General features: G+C 43.9%; 2 protein-coding genes across 3 annotated transcripts in view; both read left to right on the forward strand.

Moving 5' to 3' along the window:
* The window catches only part of SSTR3 (somatostatin receptor 3), a gene marked incomplete at its 5' end in the record, with an annotated part of 238,607 nt that overhangs the window by 78,201 nt on the left and 141,840 nt on the right, over window positions 1-18,566 (forward strand). The gene's annotated exons all lie outside the window — the stretch shown is intronic.
* TMPRSS6 (transmembrane serine protease 6) overlaps window positions 14,981-18,566 on the forward strand; it is a 32,527-nt gene continuing 28,941 nt past the window's right edge. For both annotated transcript variants that reach the window (XM_081928246.1, XM_081928247.1), the window contains exons 1-3: window positions 14,981-15,129; window positions 17,329-17,465; window positions 18,133-18,200. In XM_081928246.1, the coding sequence (XP_081784372.1) occupies window positions 14,982-15,129; window positions 17,329-17,465; window positions 18,133-18,200 (353 nt within the window). In that variant the 5' untranslated portion in view covers window position 14,981. The remainder of the gene's footprint in view (window positions 15,130-17,328; window positions 17,466-18,132; window positions 18,201-18,566) is intronic.

The raw sequence follows: 18,566 nt of genomic DNA on the forward strand, positions 1-18,566 counted from the left end.
AACAGACATTCAGCTTCCAAAAAACGTTCGCAAACCGGAAACGCTTACTTCTGGGTTTGCAGAGTTCGAGAGCCGATTTGTTTGGAAACCAAGCAGTTTGGGAACCAAGGTACAAGGTAGTGAATTGTTGTCTACAGGTCTAAAAGAATCCTATAAGTCTATGAAGCTCCAGTGGAACAGCACGCGCCCAGTAAATTGTTGCTCAGGGATGTAACTGAAATTTTTCTGGTGCTTTTTATTATATGGTTTTATACCTTATTGCTACTGCAAAAGAATCTGATGCACTGAAGATGTGAGGTCCATTACCTTCTGCTGGTCTAAAAAACCCTCTATGTTAAAAACGGATGAACATAGTTTACTGAAGTCATTGCATCATTTTAGCTAAGAGTATTGAGTTGTATCTGAGTAGACCCACTGAAATGAATGAACCTAAGTTCATCGTGTGTATTAAGTGGGTCTTCTCTGAGTAGGACTAGCATGGGATACAACCCATTATTTGTATCTTGGCTGGTTGTTTTAAATTGCTTTCAATGTTTGATCAATTGGGGTTACCTTTCTTTTTACAATTTAAGCTTCTTTACACCAAAGGGAAAGGGCTTACTTCTAGCAATAACTTGCTTAGCTTTTGAATACGACAACTTTGAAAGAATCCCACTTTCACTCCAATTGTTGATTTTTAAATTTCCCTTGTTGGATGTGCATATGCCATTGATGTTCATTATAACAAGATCCCAAAATTTAATGAGCCATTTTCTTAGATGTAGGGCATCTGCAGCAGTCAGCATATCGCGGTTGTGCTACCAGGATTGTGTGAAAGAGTAATGTTCCTTTGTCTCTAGGCACTGCTTCCTTTAAAAAAAAATTCCCTTTAGGGTTTAGAGGCAAATGAAGGTCCAGAAATCTTCTTGATCGTCTACAGAATGTGTAGCTTCTTTCTCAGAATCTAGTTTGGTGTGGGTGGGTGGGTGGGTGGGTGTGGGTGGGTGCTTTTAGTTGTATAGCTTTATACTTGGAGGCTGCTACAAGACAGCACTATGGGCTACAAATGTGAGGCAGAAATTCTATAGATTAAATGTTTTGTTAAGCCTACGCTGATGCTTGCTGAATATTGCAGAGCATACGCAGACTGTCCAGAAGCATTTGGTTGCAAGCTGGCAGGATGAAGCAGGAACAAGACGCTGCTACTAGTAACTTGGTTACTTAGAGGTTTATTACTTACATCAGACTCACAAGTTACTATATACAAGACACAGACACGGATCTTAACTCTCTCTCTGAACAAACTCCAACTAATTCTCAAACAACCACTGACCAACCAACCAACCAACACAGGAAAGTCATGAGTCACCATGCCTATATGGGTGACCTTATGCAATAGCAGAGTTGTATCCAAGGTTCCATATCACTAGGCAGAATAACTCCCCCTGCTCAGTCTTCCTGGCCTTCGGCCTACTCCTTAATTGCTTCTGTGGGAAGCTGCACATAGGCAAAGTCCCAACACCCCCTCACAGCTTCCCACAGGGTCGCTTAACTGGCCCACTCGGTCGGCTCCCGTGCGCTGCACTAAACCGGTGCAGAGCAGAGCGGGGTCTGCCTTCCGCAATTCTGGCCAGCTTCCCATTGGCTACAGGAAGCTCCTGCAGCCAATGGGAAGCTGCATATGCCTCCTCCGCGCCGGAAGGAGCATCAGAAATAGCATTTGCACATGCGTGCATACGCACACACACACACTCCAGCCCACCGTGGTGTCTGCGGGACCGTGAACCACAAAAACTTTGATGACCCGTGGTGTATGTGATAAAGGGTAACCATATAGGAGTGAAGGAGTCGTCTTCTATTTTTCCCCATGTCAGTTTCAGTTTGTTGGTTGAAACACCAGAGAGTTACCTGGCTGAGGCTGCATTTCTAAATGCACTTACTAAGGAGTAAGCTCCGTTGGATACAGCAGGATTTACTTTTGAGTAAATATACACAGAACTGCACTGCAGAGCAGACCTGGCTCTAATCATGGGCAGGCTAATCCTATGCTTGCTTGCTCTGAGGTAAGTCCCATTTGACTTCAAATGGCACTTTCCCCCCACAGAGGAAGCTGCCATATCAGATCAGACCCTTAGTGCATCTAGCCCCACATTGCTCACTATGATTGGCAGTGGCTTCCCAGTATTTGCTACAGAGGGTCTTTCCTTTGCTCTGTTTTGCATGCAAGGCTCCACCACCGAGTTTCACTCTCTTCCTCTTGACCTTTGGGTCCAGACACGAAGCTGAATGAGTCAAACGACTACAGTTAAAGTGATTCAAGGGTTGATGATTCAAATTGAGAACATGACACTGTAATTGAAACAAAGGCATTTAGTCACTTTTATTTTTACTGCCGATGAAGTGTAGTTTCTTAACAGCCTGTAAATCTTACTTCTGTTTTTCGCTCTCTTCATTATAGTGTTTTTGATGTACTGTGTTGATTATTTTGATGGTTACGCTCTTAGTTACTTTGAGTTCCTTTTGCAGAAGAAAAGCAGACTAGAAAATATGCTAAATGCACTCACAACAGGACCATGCGTGCATGTTCTTCCATGTTTGAATACAGGAAACATTTTCACAGCAAAAGCCAATCTAATTTCCCATTTCAACTGGAATATTCTAGTGATGTCGCTCTGCCTTGCAGGACAAAATATCCCTCTTTCATTTGATTATGATAAGATTATTACAGAGCAGCACAGCTCATAGCCTGTGCCGGTGAAAAATCATCTTAATTGATGTAGCCCATTCCATTGTTTCCCTTGCTTGAGGAAATAATCACATAATTAACAGAGATGATGGGTGAATCATCTCACAAAAATAGATACAGATCTGCACCTGTGCCTGAAACCAAAACCAAATTATTTACTTCAAAGCATTAAATATTCAATTAACATTTGACATGCTTTCTCCCTGCTTTGAGGAACATATACTACCATCACCATGATGCAGCACAGAGATACTACTTTTACCATGATGCAGTGGAAGGGTAGATAGCAAAAGATTGATTGCGTGGCTGCTGTGATGGCCATTTTCAGTAATCGCAATGTATTCTTTTTTCTTCTTCATCATCTCTTTCTTCACTTGTGACAAGAATCAAGAAATATCAGAAAATGAATTCCTTCCACTTAAAATTTTCCAGAAATATCTAAGGATGGAATGAGCATTTAAGGAACCTCTCCAGTACAGTATTCTATAATTATTATTTTTTTCATTTAAAAACAGAAAGTAATGTGCTTATACAAATGTGCTGAAGTTAGGATTTTAGATCATAAGCTCCTTGGGGCAAAAACTTGTCCTCTGTAAGGCAATATGCACCTTCTCTCTCCCTCTCATGTCTTTTAATTCTATTGGTCATATAGGAAAGCCAAAACATCTACATAGTTATATTAGATGCCTGTTACGTAAAATTTTGTCAGGCTAGGGAGAATTTATTGGGTGTGAATCTTATGATGGGGAAAATATTGCACTAAAGAGTTTGTCCTGGTTATAGAACAGGAAACCACGAAATGCCAACGCATTTCGGTGCTGCCACCTCTGCAGCCGTGCATAGGTGGGTGGTTCGCCTGTTAATATTGTGCTTGCCACAGTGTGAGGCTAACCTCAGTTGTTTCCTATGCTCTTTGTTCTAAAAACAGGAAGTGTGTGTCAACACATTTAATTTTTGATGGTACTGATTTAATAACAAGCATACACTGTGTACACACAGGGTTGTTTGTTTGTTTGTTTGTTTGCTTGCTTGCTTGCTTGCTTGCTTGCTTGCTTGCTTGCTTGCTTGCTTGCATGTATGGGCATTCACAGGCCTGGATTTAGGTTTGATGAGGCTCTAAGCTACTGAAGGTAATGGGGCCCTTTATATGTCCAGCTGTCCTTTGTCAACAACAAATTGTCACTGTTTTTGTGTTGAATATATGCTATATGGTAATTTATGGACCTAATAGGCATCTAAAGCCATTTGCACATAACAAAATATGTATTTTATCAAAGTAATTATTGAACTGAAATACAATTAAGAAAAAGTATATTAATAGTGAAATGGGGGGGGAGAGTGGGGCCCTAAGTAGTAGTAGTAGTAGTAGTAGTAGTAGTAGTAGTAGTAATTTATTATTCATACTCCACCCATCTGACTGAGTTTCCCCAGCCACTCTGGGCGGCTTCCAACAAAATATTAAAATACAATAGTCTATTCAACATTAAAAGCTTCCCTAAACAGGGCTGCCTTCAGATGTCTTCTGAAAGTCTGGTAGTTGTTGTTCTCTTTGACATCTGGTTCACTGTAACTTGGCTTCTCGCAATGAGGGAACCACCAGAAGGCCCTCGGTGCTGGACCTCAGTGTCCGGGCAGAACGATAGGGGTGGAGACGCTCCTTCAGGTATACTGGGCCGAGGCCATATTTCTCTAGCTTCTTTAGCTTATACGTAAATCCGGCACTGGGTGTTCATTTGCACACTAGAGATGATTAAAAGAACCATTGAAGATGTATGAAGAAGTAGAGAATTTACTGACAGGGTGGCTACAGTACCACCAAGTTAATGAGATACTAAAAGAAGATAAAAAGAGGCTGGGATTTGAGGACAAGAAATCAAAATTTCATATAGACATTATAGAAGGTAAAAACAAATTACTGTCAAAAATGTATGATTTATTGTTGAACTGGTATACTAAAGATGAGGAGGTAAAAGAAGCCATGATTAAGTGGGCCATTGATTTTGGGCATAACATTGAATTAGAAGCATGGCATGAATTGTGGAATGTAAATTTGAAATTTACGGCCTGTACGACATTGCAAGAGAATATATGGAAAATGATATATAGGTGGCATCTTATACCGGTAAAACTGGCAAAGATGTACAGAATGAAAAATAAGAAATGTTGGAAATGTGGAGAAGCGGAGGGTGACCTCTACCACATGTGGTGGGACTGTGGTAAAGTGAAGGGCTTTTGGGAATTAATTTACAATGAACTTTTAAAAGTTTTTAAATATACCTTTCCAAAAACACCCGAAGCCTTCCTATTGGGATTGGTAGGGAAGGAAATTAAAAAGAAAGTTAAAAACCTCTTTCTGTATGCCACGACGGCTGCAAGAACTATGTTGGCCCAGAATTGGAAAACGGATATAATACCAACTATTATGGATTGGCAGGTTAAAATGATGAATTACGCAGAACTGGCTAGATTATCAGGGAGAATACGAGATCAGGACGAACAGAAGTTTTATGATACTTGGAGTAAATATTTGGTGTCTATAAGAGACAACTGTAAAACCTTAAAGACACTGGCAGGGTTAGATTAACAGCATATGGTTAACCAGATAAGCAAACAAAATACGCGACGTAAGAAAATGTACGATACTTACCAAAGGGCTGGAGGGAAGTCTGAAGCTCGGCAGAGCTAAAGATATATGTGAAATTTATTTGTATAATGAATGTACATTTAATGAAAATCAATAAAAAATTATTGGTAAAAAAAAAAAGAACCATTGATCATATCTTACTGGAGTTCTTTAATAACCCTGTAGGGGGCTTACCTCTCTCTCAGCTGTAAGGTTGACTGTGATCTTGGGCCATTGAGTCTCTCAGAGATGTTGCATGGATAAAATGTGGGAGGGGGGATCAATGTGTGCTACGCTAAGCTCCTCAGAGGAACAATGGGATGCAAATGTAGCAAATAATAAAATTCCTGTATTCAAAGAAGATTGCATTTATTGTGCTAATTTCAGAACAATTGGTTAGAGGGCAGCTCTCCCATGCCACACTGTATCTTACGATGCTTGCGATATATCTGCATTTCCATACTGGCTGGGAATTCATTTTGACTCTCTTGGCTCTCCTCAAAAAAACTCAAATGGGAGCTACTACCCCCCTTCACAAAACAATTCCTTTCAGGATCCTTTGCTTGGGAGCCATGGAAGTGAAACGGACTTGGCACTAGGGTTAAGTGAAGAGATTCACTTGGTTTCTCATTTTTCTCATCTCTCCATATTTCTACATCAGTTTGCAATTTTCTAAAAAACACACCCTCATAAAAATTCATCATCTCTCCTAATGTACACATTTTTGAAAAGCAATTTCCCCTAACATAAAGCATTTCTGTGGTATTTTCACTAATATGTTCCATTTTCATGCACACTCTCCCTTGGGATGGGTGTTTTTGTACGCATTACTTGGCTGAAGAACTGCTTTGCAAAATTCAGATACGTGTGAATTTCAACGGAAGCCTGGGTTCTGATTTGCATATTTGTCAGGGAACTGCCATCAGTGCCGGAGGGAGAGAGCAAAAGCCAGAGGGATTCCAGAGAGCGTCCAGGGATCGGGAGAAGCAGCCCATCTTCTGGGGATGAGAATCAGCGTAGCACCAGTGGAGAAGGGGGGCAGATGGGGGAAGCGGCGAGGCGGTCCCATGACTCCTTGCCTGGGACTAGCGGGGAGAGTAGGGGTCCTCCACTGCCCACGCCCTCCTTGCGCAGAAGGCTTTCACGCAGAGAGAGTAGGAGGAGACTAGGCGTCAAAGAGCTTCTTTGCTGGAAGAAGTTTAAGAAACGCCCACTGACGGATTCTGCCAGCGATTGAGTCAGCCACGGGTGAGTGGCTGTCCGGACAGAAAAGGTTCACTTAGGCAACCCAGCCAGGTGTTTGCACCCAGCCGGGGAGATAAGCACCGGCTTATGCACGAGCAACCCCTAGAACCATTACAATATTGTTTCAGAAAATGTAAGTTTGGTAAGTTTGTATTTAATTGCAGACTGAATCAAATTTGTCCCCCATCCATACTTAGAACTGAATTAAAAGTGGCTGTGTCAACAGTCACAGTTTGGGAGATTTGTCATCACTTTGCTTCAGGGGAGGGGGACTTCAGGCCCTGGGACCAAAGTAGGTGGTGAGCCAGGGGACCTTTGAAAATTATGCCTAATGGCTGAATAATGCATTAAATTCAGTAAATATATGCACATTCCCTAAGGCCAGTTAGGGATTATGCACAAAGTGCATATGTACAAAGGTCAGCTGAGACATGCTCATTCCCCAAGGAGTATTGTAGGTTGTATATATTGACCGGGAAATGTGCACAATTCCCTCTTCATGGGAGGATGATGCATGCATTTTCCATGAGGCCTGGTGAATGTGCACAATGGCCAGTTTTTATGCACATTAACTGCTCAGCTTACATTCCCCTTAAGGCATAAACTCCTGCTGCAATTAAGTGCTATGCTTCTGCTTGGTTAATAGTGTCCAATGCATCAGGGAGATGGGCTAAAAGGCAACACTATACAGATCCCACAGAAGTAGAGTCAAGTGCCTGTTATCTACTCTTAATGCCAGTTTTGTCATCTAAACATGCCAGAGCCTGAAACTTCTGCTTGAAAAAGGAATGATCTGTAGCTGGCCTTCCTTCCCAGGAAGCCGAAAGGTCTGGCATGGAAGACCTTGGGACTGTGGTGTTTCAGCACTGCTGTTTACTACACACAGTCTCCAAGGAAATGAGGGCTTGCAGAATGTCCATTAGCCCTCCTCAGGTGGGCGCCTTTGAGGGCGGGCACTGTGTCTCCTCTATGAACTGGCCTATTGCTGGCCCAATCATACTCCTGCCGCCAAATTGGCCAATGGTAGCAGGAATCTAGGGGGCATTCACCTGAGCGCAGTGCCAACTGATCTATAGCTGCGCTCAGCATCACGTCCAGAGGAAGGATAAATACCCAGTTGGCAGGGCCTTTCGGAGACATTGTTGGAGCAACAGCCCCGACCCTGCTAGCATGAATCAGGCATGGAAGCAGACCAATCGCACCATCGGTCGCAGGATGGAGCGTTCCAATGGCCAGGTGATTCATCACCCAGACATCAATGTTAATCAGGAGGTGCTTTCCCACCGAGGTGGGGTCCACCTCTCAGATGCTGGCAATAATATCTGGCTATGCAATATAGTGGAGGGCACTGAGTGTTAGTTGCAGGCATGAGTGCTTTGGCAGCAAGCCAAGAATGCCTCGATTGGTGGATACACATTGGGTAAGCCAAGTCTTGGTTGGAGGGGAGGTTGTAGCCTCTTTCTGCCCCTCCAGGGTATCCTGTTAAAAGGATCCAGGAGGAGTGGCTCCTGTCTGATGCTCAGGTCGGGGCTAGGGCCATTCCAGTCCTCCAACGTGGACCGCTTGGGGGATGCCCTGATTTGATGTAGGTCATAGGGCATTCCCTCCCCCCCCCCAAGGGCTGTTGCTTACCTTAATGACTATGATCAAACCGTTCACATCTGTAACTGATAAAGTTGTGGCCTTATTTGATCCCCAAAGCCCAATACGCTGTGTGTGGTCTAGTTATTTGCACCTTAGGGAATAGGGTGGTCGCAGGGCCATGCAAGTAACACAAGCAAAGCTGCAAAGAGGAGTTGACAGAGCACAGCGCCTCACCAGCCATAGCAGAGAGGAGGCATTTTAATGGCTACTAGCCACAAGGTCTATGTTCTGTTTCTATGGCTGAAGGCAGTAGGCCCAGTTTACAAGAATCACAAGGATGGGAGAGTGCTGTTGTCCTCAGGTCCTGCTTTCAAGCTTCCCATCAGAGTCTGATTGGACACTGTGAGAACAGGATGCTAGACTAGAGGGGCTTCTATAAGCAAGGCTCTTCTAATGTTCTCATCTTATTGTTTATCTTGTGGACCAGGTGCAGCATGGGCAGGGGCGGTTCGGCATTCCCATTCAGCAACACCTTGACATCCTTGCCAGCGTGCCCTTCGCTTGTGGTGTACCCAGTGACGCACAACATTCCCATGGAAACATGGCTGTTGAGAAGCAAATTCAGCTCCGGTGGGTGGGTACAATTCCTTTGCAACCGGGTCTAATTTTGGCCTGCTGTGTCCTTGTCTTATTCAGACATTTGGATACCATGGCGATGAGCAAGCTATGAACGTCTGCATAGATTCACATTTGCTTCATTTTTCTTTGATGATCAAAGGCCCAAGAAGAATGCATTCCACAAGAGCACGAAGTTTTGCAGTGGCTGACATGCAAGCCTGGTGTCAAGGGAATCTAGATCTTTTTCTACTCCCCAGGATAAGTTTTTTAAAATCTCATTTTGGTAGTTACACCAGGGATGGCAAACTGCATCCTCTGGACTATGAATCATTTTCTTAAATATTTTCAGAATATTCTTAAAATTTTACCCTACCTATTACCTGATGTGCATCATTATCATCATCCATCTTATTCTATCCACAAAGCACCTAAGCTTATTTAAAACTTAATGTCATTTCCTCAATCGTTCCAGCTGGTTGCTGCAGTTAGGGTTAGGCTTCCCCCAGCCCACAAAATATTATCAATGGCATTTTTTGTTTCACTAGTCATCCAAATTGCTCTGGGCAGTGCTTCTCCCTGTAAAGCAGTGTTCCCCAACCTTGGGCCTCCAGCTGTTTTTGGACTATAACTCCCATCATCCCTCGCTAGCAAGACCAGTGGTCAAGGATGATGGGAATTGTAGTCCAAAAACAGCTGGAGGCCCAAGGTTGGGGAACACTGCTGTAAAGGACCCCTTCTCTTCACATGAACCTATTCAGATAGTGAGATTATCATCTCCGTTTGTTCTCTATGTGCCACCTACAAATGAGATCAAGAAAGAAACCACAAAAACCAGCGACAGAGAGTGTGTCATGAGTTCCAATGAGACCTCTTGGAGGGGTTGGTCAGATCAAGATGAGGGATGAAAGGAACTGGTGGAGGTATCAGTTTATGACCCTGGACATCACGCTTGCCATACTAAAGTCATACCCACTCCTATATAAGGGGAACCTAGGGGCAATATTGACCATTGGATCAATGTCTTAGCTTGTGCAGTCATGCCTTGCACCTGCTGCACTCCTGGTACAGTGGTACCTTGGTTCTCAAACACCTTGGTACTCAAACAACTTGGAACCCAAACACTGCAAACCCAGAATTAAGGTAAGTATTCTGGCTGGCAAACTTTTTTCAGAAGCTGAACGTGCTCTGTTTTGAGTGTTAAACTTCTGATTTGAGTGCCACACTTCTGTTTTGAGTGTTACACTGAGGTCTGTCCTTTTTTGCTATTTATTTTGTGTTTTTCTTTTTGCGTCTCTTTTTGTTTGTTTTTGTGACTGTGTGGAACCCAGTTCAGCTACTGATTGATTGATTGATTGATTGATTGTGTTGCTTTCATTTTGTGGCTCGATGGTCTTGTTAAATAATAAAATTTATTTTAAAATGCTGTTTTAGGGGTTGTTTTTGAAAGTCTGGAATGGATTAATCTGTTTTGGATTACTTTCTATGGGAAATCCGCCTTGGTTTTGGAACACCTTGGTTTCAGAACAGACTTCTGGAACGGATTAAGTTTGAGAACCAAGGTACCACTGTACTTTGCTTATTTGAGTATTAAAAGTTTTTGGCAGGAAATGTAGCCTGAGTCCTTTGTCCAGAGGGAGCCAGGACACAGGGTCCATTCATTCTGGTTTTGTTCTCCCGAGGGCAAATTGAGGTTGATGGGGCAGTGCCACATTTGCCTTTATGGGCCAGTCTTCAATCAGCCAAAGGGGATGACAACTTATGCATTCCCCAAAAGGAGAAAATGCATCACACCCCACCAAAGAAAAACAGGACACAGATGTGTAGAAAAGATGGCACTCAATGCTAGTCCTACCTGCTGAATATAATGGATGTGATTCACTTAGGTCCGTTAATAACAATGGGTCTCCCTTGAACTGCTGAAAATAGCCCCAGATTTGTCAATATATATGAATAGACACACATTTTAAAACTATGATTACACCTTAATTAGAAATACAGTATGTGTCACTGCAGTGTATGATCTGTGTGCCTGCTCAGTCTTCTCTCCAGGTGCTAACTGCTGATGGGCAACTTCGGTTCATCTGCAGCTCTCCTAAGAGTTCTTCATCTTTAAGCCAGACTTACTGGATAGCCCTTCAAATAAAGGACACATGCAGATAGATGAATGTCATTTGCAAAGTAGGACACATGGCCACCCTGCCTCTTTGCCTGTGATTAAACAGGTCTTGAAAGCCTATTTCTTCTATATAGGTCGCCGGTGACTGTTTCTACAGTGACGTCCTGCTGTCATTGTGTTTCAATGGTTCTTTTATTGTTTTAAATTGTTTTTGCAAGCCTCTTTGCATAGATGTTATCCTGAAAGCTGGGGTAAAGGAATACACAATTTTAAAAATGCATTAAAGATAGAATGATCGAAAGAGAAATTTATCAGCTGTGTGGCAAGTAGAAATGCAATTGGCATGGCTTGCAGATGCACAAAGGGGAAAAGATTCACTTGTTGGATTTCTGTCAGGGAAAAATAAATGTTGGCAACTCTAGTTATGAACCTCAGGGAATTTTCACAGGGCTCCAAAATAATTGCACCCAGTAGGCACTCTGACTGTATCTAAGTTGGTTAGTGGACCTATGGACCAGACATCAGTATATAGCCATAGTGGCCCACAGGGGGAAGACATCTAGTTTGCTAGAGAAATTATTTGGGGTGATCCAACGGTTGTTTTTTGATGAACTTTTGCTTATAGCCCAGTTCCTTTTTCAGTCAGTACCTTTTGAATGAGTAATGCACCAGGAACTGCAAATAAAGAACGAGAAACAAACACCAGCCTCATACAGGGCTATAATGAGTAAATGCGATTTTGTCTTCAAAACAGAAAGTGAGGATGAGGGAAGCAGAGACTCAAAGGGGTTCAGAATGTCAGGGCTGGTTGTCTGAGACAGACTTTTGCTTGAGCTTATCAGCACTGTCTGTTTGGCTAGGACTCTGCCAGCCTATCGCTGCTGAGCCCATTTCATCACTCTCTCTGCTGCTCACTTCCCCTCCTTTATCCCCGCTGCTGACAGCCCTCTAGCAAGGCAGCAGAGATTTGCCTGCCCCTACTGTGCCTTTTACCAGCTGTGCAAGGTGCAGATATTTAAGGAACAAAAAGCACACTCCAGCATCTTCTTGAGGGGGAGGCTGCACCTGTTTGATTTGTGTCTGTTGCACAGCTATTGAAAGTGCAAAAGCTCTTCCAAGGGGGGAGAAACATAGCAGCTCTAAGATGGACATATAGGCATTAGTTCCTAGCAGAAGGCTTCCCCCCACCCACCCATTCAGCCATATTTTGACTTTATCCCCTTGGAGCAAATGAGTGTAACTAAGGCAGGGAAAAGTTGCCAGGCAACTATTCAGCAGCCCTCTAGAGGGGGGACCAGAGGGAGGAGGAAAAGATGGTTGGGAGCAAGCAGTGTGTTACCTTGGCTCTTCAGAGCATCATTCATTCCACATCTTGCAAGCTGTTGTCCTCCAAACTGCCCTTCCCCACTCTCCCCAAGTGCTCTCCTCTGGCACTCCCCCATTTGAAAAGCTACAATGTCTTCCGCTTTTTGTAAGAAGAATTGCTACAAGATTCTCATGGAATGAAAGATATCAAATAGGTAAGGGGATGGCTTTTCATTGGGAAAAACGTTGTTGTTATTGTTATTATTATTAAGATTTTTTAACTGTCCTCTACCACAAAGTCATATTTGCGCACACTCACACTCACACACACACAAACACAATTTACAATCAAAAGTCTAGAGTAGGTCCCAAAGCATCTTGCACAGGTGTCAAAAGCCCAGGTAAAGAGGTGTGTCTTCAGCATGTAATGAAAGCTATCCAGCCAAGATGCCAGATTTAGGGGCTGCCACAGAGAATGTCTTCTGCTGAGACGCCACACTGCTGAATTTCCCAGGGTGGTGAAACTACCGAGAAGGTCTCCCCACTGCCATTCTTAACACCCAAGAGGGTTTTTAGGGCACTAGCCTCACATAAGCTATTGAGCGACACAGAATACTTTGTGAGGAAGAATGATGTGGCATGAGAACATTTAAGCACAGCTTTCAGTGCTGATCTGGAATAGGGCAAAGGCCGAAAACAGAGGACAAAAAGCATTGGACGACAGACCGGTCACAAGGAAGACCTTGGGCTTAAGTAAATATTCAACCCTGCTCAGTATTTACATTCGTGCATGTGTGTGTGTGTGTGATTTCAGATGAGACCGCACCAGGCCACAACCACAACGGAAAGCTGCAAAGGTAGGCCTGTCACTTTGGGGTCACACTGGTATTTAGAATTTCTCTTCCCAGTGAGGAAGAAGAGGCTTGGAGTTCTGATGCTGGGTTACAGGTGGCTATAGAGTGCAGCCCAAGTCTTCTCCTTATGGATGTGTTGGTGCAGGGCCTGTAGGAAAAAACTACAGAGGCAAAACATGAGGCTTCACATAATGGGCATTCATAGGAATTTTTCTGGGGGAATGTGGCAATCGGCAAAGTAAAAGCACTGAAAGGAGGAAAGAGGCTAGTTTCTATCAAAAAGTGGTAAGAATAGAGTGTGTACATTTTGTCACATATCTCAGGTCCTACAATTTCTAGAAACTTACTCTTACTTTTAAAATGAAAGCTGGGAATTTGGAGGCTATGGTTCATTACTGAGGAGCAATCCTTGCCTCCATGGATATCCATTCTTTTTATTCTGACTTTGCTGGCCATGAATGTGAGGAGTGAGTGATTAGTGCTGTGATTTATCAGGAACAACTGCATTATTGTGTGAGGAATAGGTTTATAGCCTTGTTCTATGCCCTCTGGCAGGGGTAGGCAATGTGGACTACAACATTATAATTGGCTATGCTGTGATGGGAGTTGTGGTCCTGAAAGGCACCACACTGGCCTTCCCCAATCTGGTGCTTTCCAGATGTTTTAGACCACAGCTCCCATTATCTGCCGACCAATGGTTGTGCCAGCTAGGGCTGGTGGGAGTCATAATCAAAGCCATATGGAGGTCACCGGGTTGGGGAGGGGCTGGTATGCACATATATTTGTGTTCTGTTGCTTCTTTTCACCCTCGGTCTGCCACATTTAACTCAAAACTCAAGGCTGGTTCTGTCATTGGGCAGAATGAGACAGACACCTCAGGTGACAGATACTAGGGGGCAGGGAGCTGGACAGAAGAATTGTGCATGCCATATGCATCCCCTAATCTAGCCTGCTGCCCTCTGGTGGGATGGAGGACATTTTCTGTACAGGCAACAAAATGTATGGGGCCATCCCTGAGAAGCCTCAAATGGAGGTCAGATGTTGCTGTTTTGCCTCACTGACATCTTACGTGCTTATTAGTGACACTTGTGACAGTTACCTCCTGATTGGATCAGAGCAGGATTTTAGTCCAACAAAAGGCCACATACCCTGTTTCACAGAGGCTGTTTTAAGGGGTTCTCGGGTGGCGCTGTGGGTTAAACCACGGAGCCTAGGACTTGCCAATCAGAAGGTCAGCGGTTCGAATCCCCATGATGGGGTAAGCTCCCGTTGCTTGGTCCCTGCTCCTGCCAACCTAGCAGTTCGAAAGCACGTCAAGTGCAAGTAGATAAATAGGTACCGCTCTGGCGGGAAGGTAAACGGCGTTTCCGTGCACTGCTCTGGTTCGCCAGAAGCGGCTTAGTCATGCTGGCCACATAACCCGGAAGCTGTACACCAGCTCCCTTGGCCAATAAAGCGAGATGAGCGCCGCAACCCCAGAGTCGGCCATGACTGGACCTAATGGTCAGGGGTCCCTTTACCTATTTGAATGGCTGTTGGGTCCAAGTCCAATTTAAAGATAAATGGCCTAGGAAGGGGACAGCAGGGGCCTGAAGTCATCCATCAGCAGTTAGACCCGGGCAGCAGACTGGGCAGGAGCACAGGTCCCATGATCACAGTCTTCCCCACTGTGGTAAGATGTATGACTATTAAAATTATTTAAAAATGCACTCAGTCTAGTGGTGGTTGCAGATTGGGATGGGAATGTGTGGGATATACAGCTGTGAACTTATGGAGATGACATAAAATAGAGGAAGCTTTGAACCCACCTTTCCACTAAGTTATCATGGTTTTATTGTGATGATTCTGAACCTCATCTATGGAGAAAGGAGAGGAGGCTGATCCTTGCTTTGCTTGTTTGGTAGGTCCACAATGGAGGGAGAGGAGCAGGAGAACCATTCAGAGGTGCACCCTCACCAAAGACACAAGCGTGGACTCTGTAACTGCCAGCAGTGCATCCCACTCTGGATAGTCTTGGTGCTGCTGGGCTGTGCTGGAGTGCTAACTTGGTATTTCATAGGTAACTGTTTGAGTCTTTCATTGTTCTTCTCCGGAATGGCTGGTGATCTGGGATGGGGGGAGAAATCCCATTTGGTTCACATTTAACTGTGAACTTGCCTGATTCACACTTTCCAAAACAATTCAGGAAGCGAAACACCATGATTCTTCGAAATTCACACTTATCCCAATTTTGCATCTCTCCAGCCAAGCAATGTATAAAAACACACATATATTGAGGTGTGCATCTAAATGCATGTCTTAGTGCAAATAACATGCAAGATTGTGTATAGTAGCACTTCACACAAAACTCTTAACAAATTTTTCTGAGGACTGTAAATAACAACAATAACATACACACAAAAATGTGGAGAACTGAACTCCACTAATGTGGAGAACTGAACATATGAATGGGAAAATGGGAAACTGAGAGAGAAAAACCACATCCCTGTTACTGACGCAGCATGGTGGGGGAATGAGGCCAGTTGAAGTGTCTCAAAGACACTTCCATCTGTACCTGACCTCCCGTTTGCCGCTCACTTTTGACATGGTCAACTCCTCTTTCATATGATGGAATGGTGAAGTGATTGTTTGTCCCTTAAAAATGGTTTGAGGGAGAATCTGCAGCTGAGATGCAGGTCAATTTCATGGGAAGGTTGAAACAGTCACACAATCAGTTCACCGCACCATCATGGAAGCATCTAGGTCCAGCATTATCACAAAAATATGCTAATTTAACTTAATTATAGATAGCTGGCTAGAGGAAGAATCTGATAGATATCCTGTTGGGATGGCTACATTTTAATTCGCTTAGGTAAGCATCAAGAGAAGTTGCCCCAAGCATTTTTCCCAAGAAGCACTGAAAGATACAAGTTTTGAATTTTATTATACATGAAAGAAGTGAGATTCTAAGTAAGTTACACTTGACATATTATGACAATGAGTTTAAAGATTTCAGGAATTAAAAGTTACATGTGGTTTAATTAAATACAGTATGCTGAAGTCTTATTTCTATTATAGCTAACTACTGCAGAATTTGTTCAATATAGCACAGTAATGATGGGGGCTGACTTTTTAGAGTGGGGGAGGGACAAGACTTGGTGCTAGAGCATCTGCCTTGCATGCAGAAGGTCCCATTCTTAATCCCCAGCATCTCCAGGTAGGATTGCAAGCCCCAACAATCAGCTGATGAGCAGTGCCTGCAAATTCCCTTTTGGCCCAGCCATGTCCTTACCTGCCCTTCGCCTGATGTCAGGTATAGGGCGGCTCCAAGAGCCAACATGGGCCTAAGGTTGCTTACAGGACAATGGTTCACCATTATTGCTGTAAACAATACAGAGTTAGGCAAGGAGTTAGGCAATATGAGGCAGCTACCTGTGTTCCTATGCTCGCTATACAATTCCGTAATTTGGCATTTATTGAATATATAATTTTGTATTTTTATTTTAAAAAAACACCTTGAAAAACAGACTGATGTTCTTGAAATGCATAGGGATTAAAAAAAATATGTGTCTTCCTTCCTTCCTTCCTTCCTTCCTTCCTTCCTTCCTTCCTTCCTTCCTTCCTTCCTTCCTTCCTTCCTTCCTTGGCTTTCTCTTCATCTGTTTTTCCTTCTCCTTGGCGTTCATATTTCCTCTCGTTTCTCCTTCCCAGCAGAGGATCCTGTTGCACCATAGTGTGCAGGAAGCCCTGCAACAAGAATGGGCTGGGCACCAGATTCTTTGAATCCACTGGTTCAAAAGCCCCACAGCCCCTTAGCTATTCACCAGGCAGGAGGTGTAACAGACAGGAAGGAAGGAAGGAAGGAAGGAAGGAAGGAAGGAAGGAAGGAAGGAAGGAAGGAAGGAAGGAAGGAAGGATTGCCTTTCTCCCCCCACCTGCTCAATTTAGCACCCTGGCCAGCGCAAGCCAGCCCAGCTTAGAATGTGGCAGGGGACCTGATGTGCCACTCCCCCACCTACAGTCTGAAGTGGTACTGTCCATTCTAATACTACTACTTCATTCTGCAGGTTTCATTAGGGGGGCCATACATCCTGCTTTGCAGATGAGGGCCTGCCATTTATGTATTTTACTTGGATCTCACCCTTCCCCACCAGCCTGGCTCCTTTGACGGAGTTGTCTGAGTGAAGTCTACCCATTTTAAGTGTGGTGCAGTGAGAGCCCCTGTGGTATCTTGGTTCCACTGTATGGAACTCATCCATGTGTCTTGTCTTCCTGGCAGACTACAGACCACGCCACACAGCATCCCTGCACTTCTACTCAGGCAGCCTAAGGATCCTTAATCGACAGTTTTCCCTGGATCATGGGCGGATGGAATCCAGAGGCTTCTGGACAGAGACAACAAAGACTCAGAAGATGGTAGGGGCACGACTTCATGAGCTACAAACGGTGTTAGTGTGAGGCATTAGTACAGAGGTTATTAGTGTGCAGAATTGCCAGCTTCTCTATGGGTCCTCCTCCAGTATCTTTCAAAGCAGTCTAAGTTGTGACTTCCCCTGAGTCCTTATTGGGTTTCCCCAGCAGGAAAAGCCTCGTCTGCTAAATTTCTACATTTCAGTCGGCAACAAAAGGCACATAAGCAGCCATAGGTAGCCAAGCGCCCTACTTTACAGAGGACAGTCCTCTGTTCTAAGGTGTCCTCTATTTGAAACGCCCAAGTCCATTTTACAGATAAAGACCCATAAGAAGGGAAAGCAGCAGACATGGCCTATTGACACAGTTAGCACCTAAATGGCAGACTGAGCAGGCCAGGCACACAGCTCACCTGGTCACAATCTTCCCCGCTATGGCAAAATGCATTGCATTGCTGCTTACATTATAGCAATTGTTTCTTTTTCATGATGCATTTCCATGTTTGGGGCAATTCAGAAGCGGCACCCTAGAGCACAGATGGTAAAAATAAATATGGCAATTCTGGTTCATGCCTGAATGCTGAATGATAGGTGAATTATATTGTGAGAGAGACTGGGTATTATTTTCTGATGACACCATTGTCTGGTAATGACTAGAGAGCATTCTTTTACAGCTGAAAGACCTCATTCATGCCACCGATTTGGCTCCTTACTACAACTCCAGCACTGTCTATGCCTTTGGGTGAGTGAAGCATTATTAGCCTGTTTGAAAGCTGCCTTAGAAGCTGCAGTCTGTTTATTTTACAGAGACGAAGAATCTGCCATACTTGCCCCCAAATGATTATCGGTCGTGACTTTGGGTTAATACACCTTAAAGCTGGAAATGTTTAGCTAGCTGCAGTAGCAGTGGCATGATCGCTGGGATAGCTCAGCTGGTAAAGCATGAGACTCTTAACCTCAGGGTCGTGGGTTTGAGCCCCATGTTGGTCAAAAGGATACCTGCATTGCATTGGACTAGATGACTCTTGTGGTCCCATCTAACTCTATGAATTTAAGATGCGCAAATGGAAAGGGAGAAGCTTTATTCTCATTGCTATTTAATATTTAT

This window comes from Podarcis melisellensis (genome assembly GCF_964234715.1).
Source record: "Podarcis melisellensis genome assembly, chromosome: 10".
NCBI lineage: Eukaryota > Metazoa > Chordata > Lepidosauria > Squamata > Lacertidae > Podarcis > Podarcis melisellensis.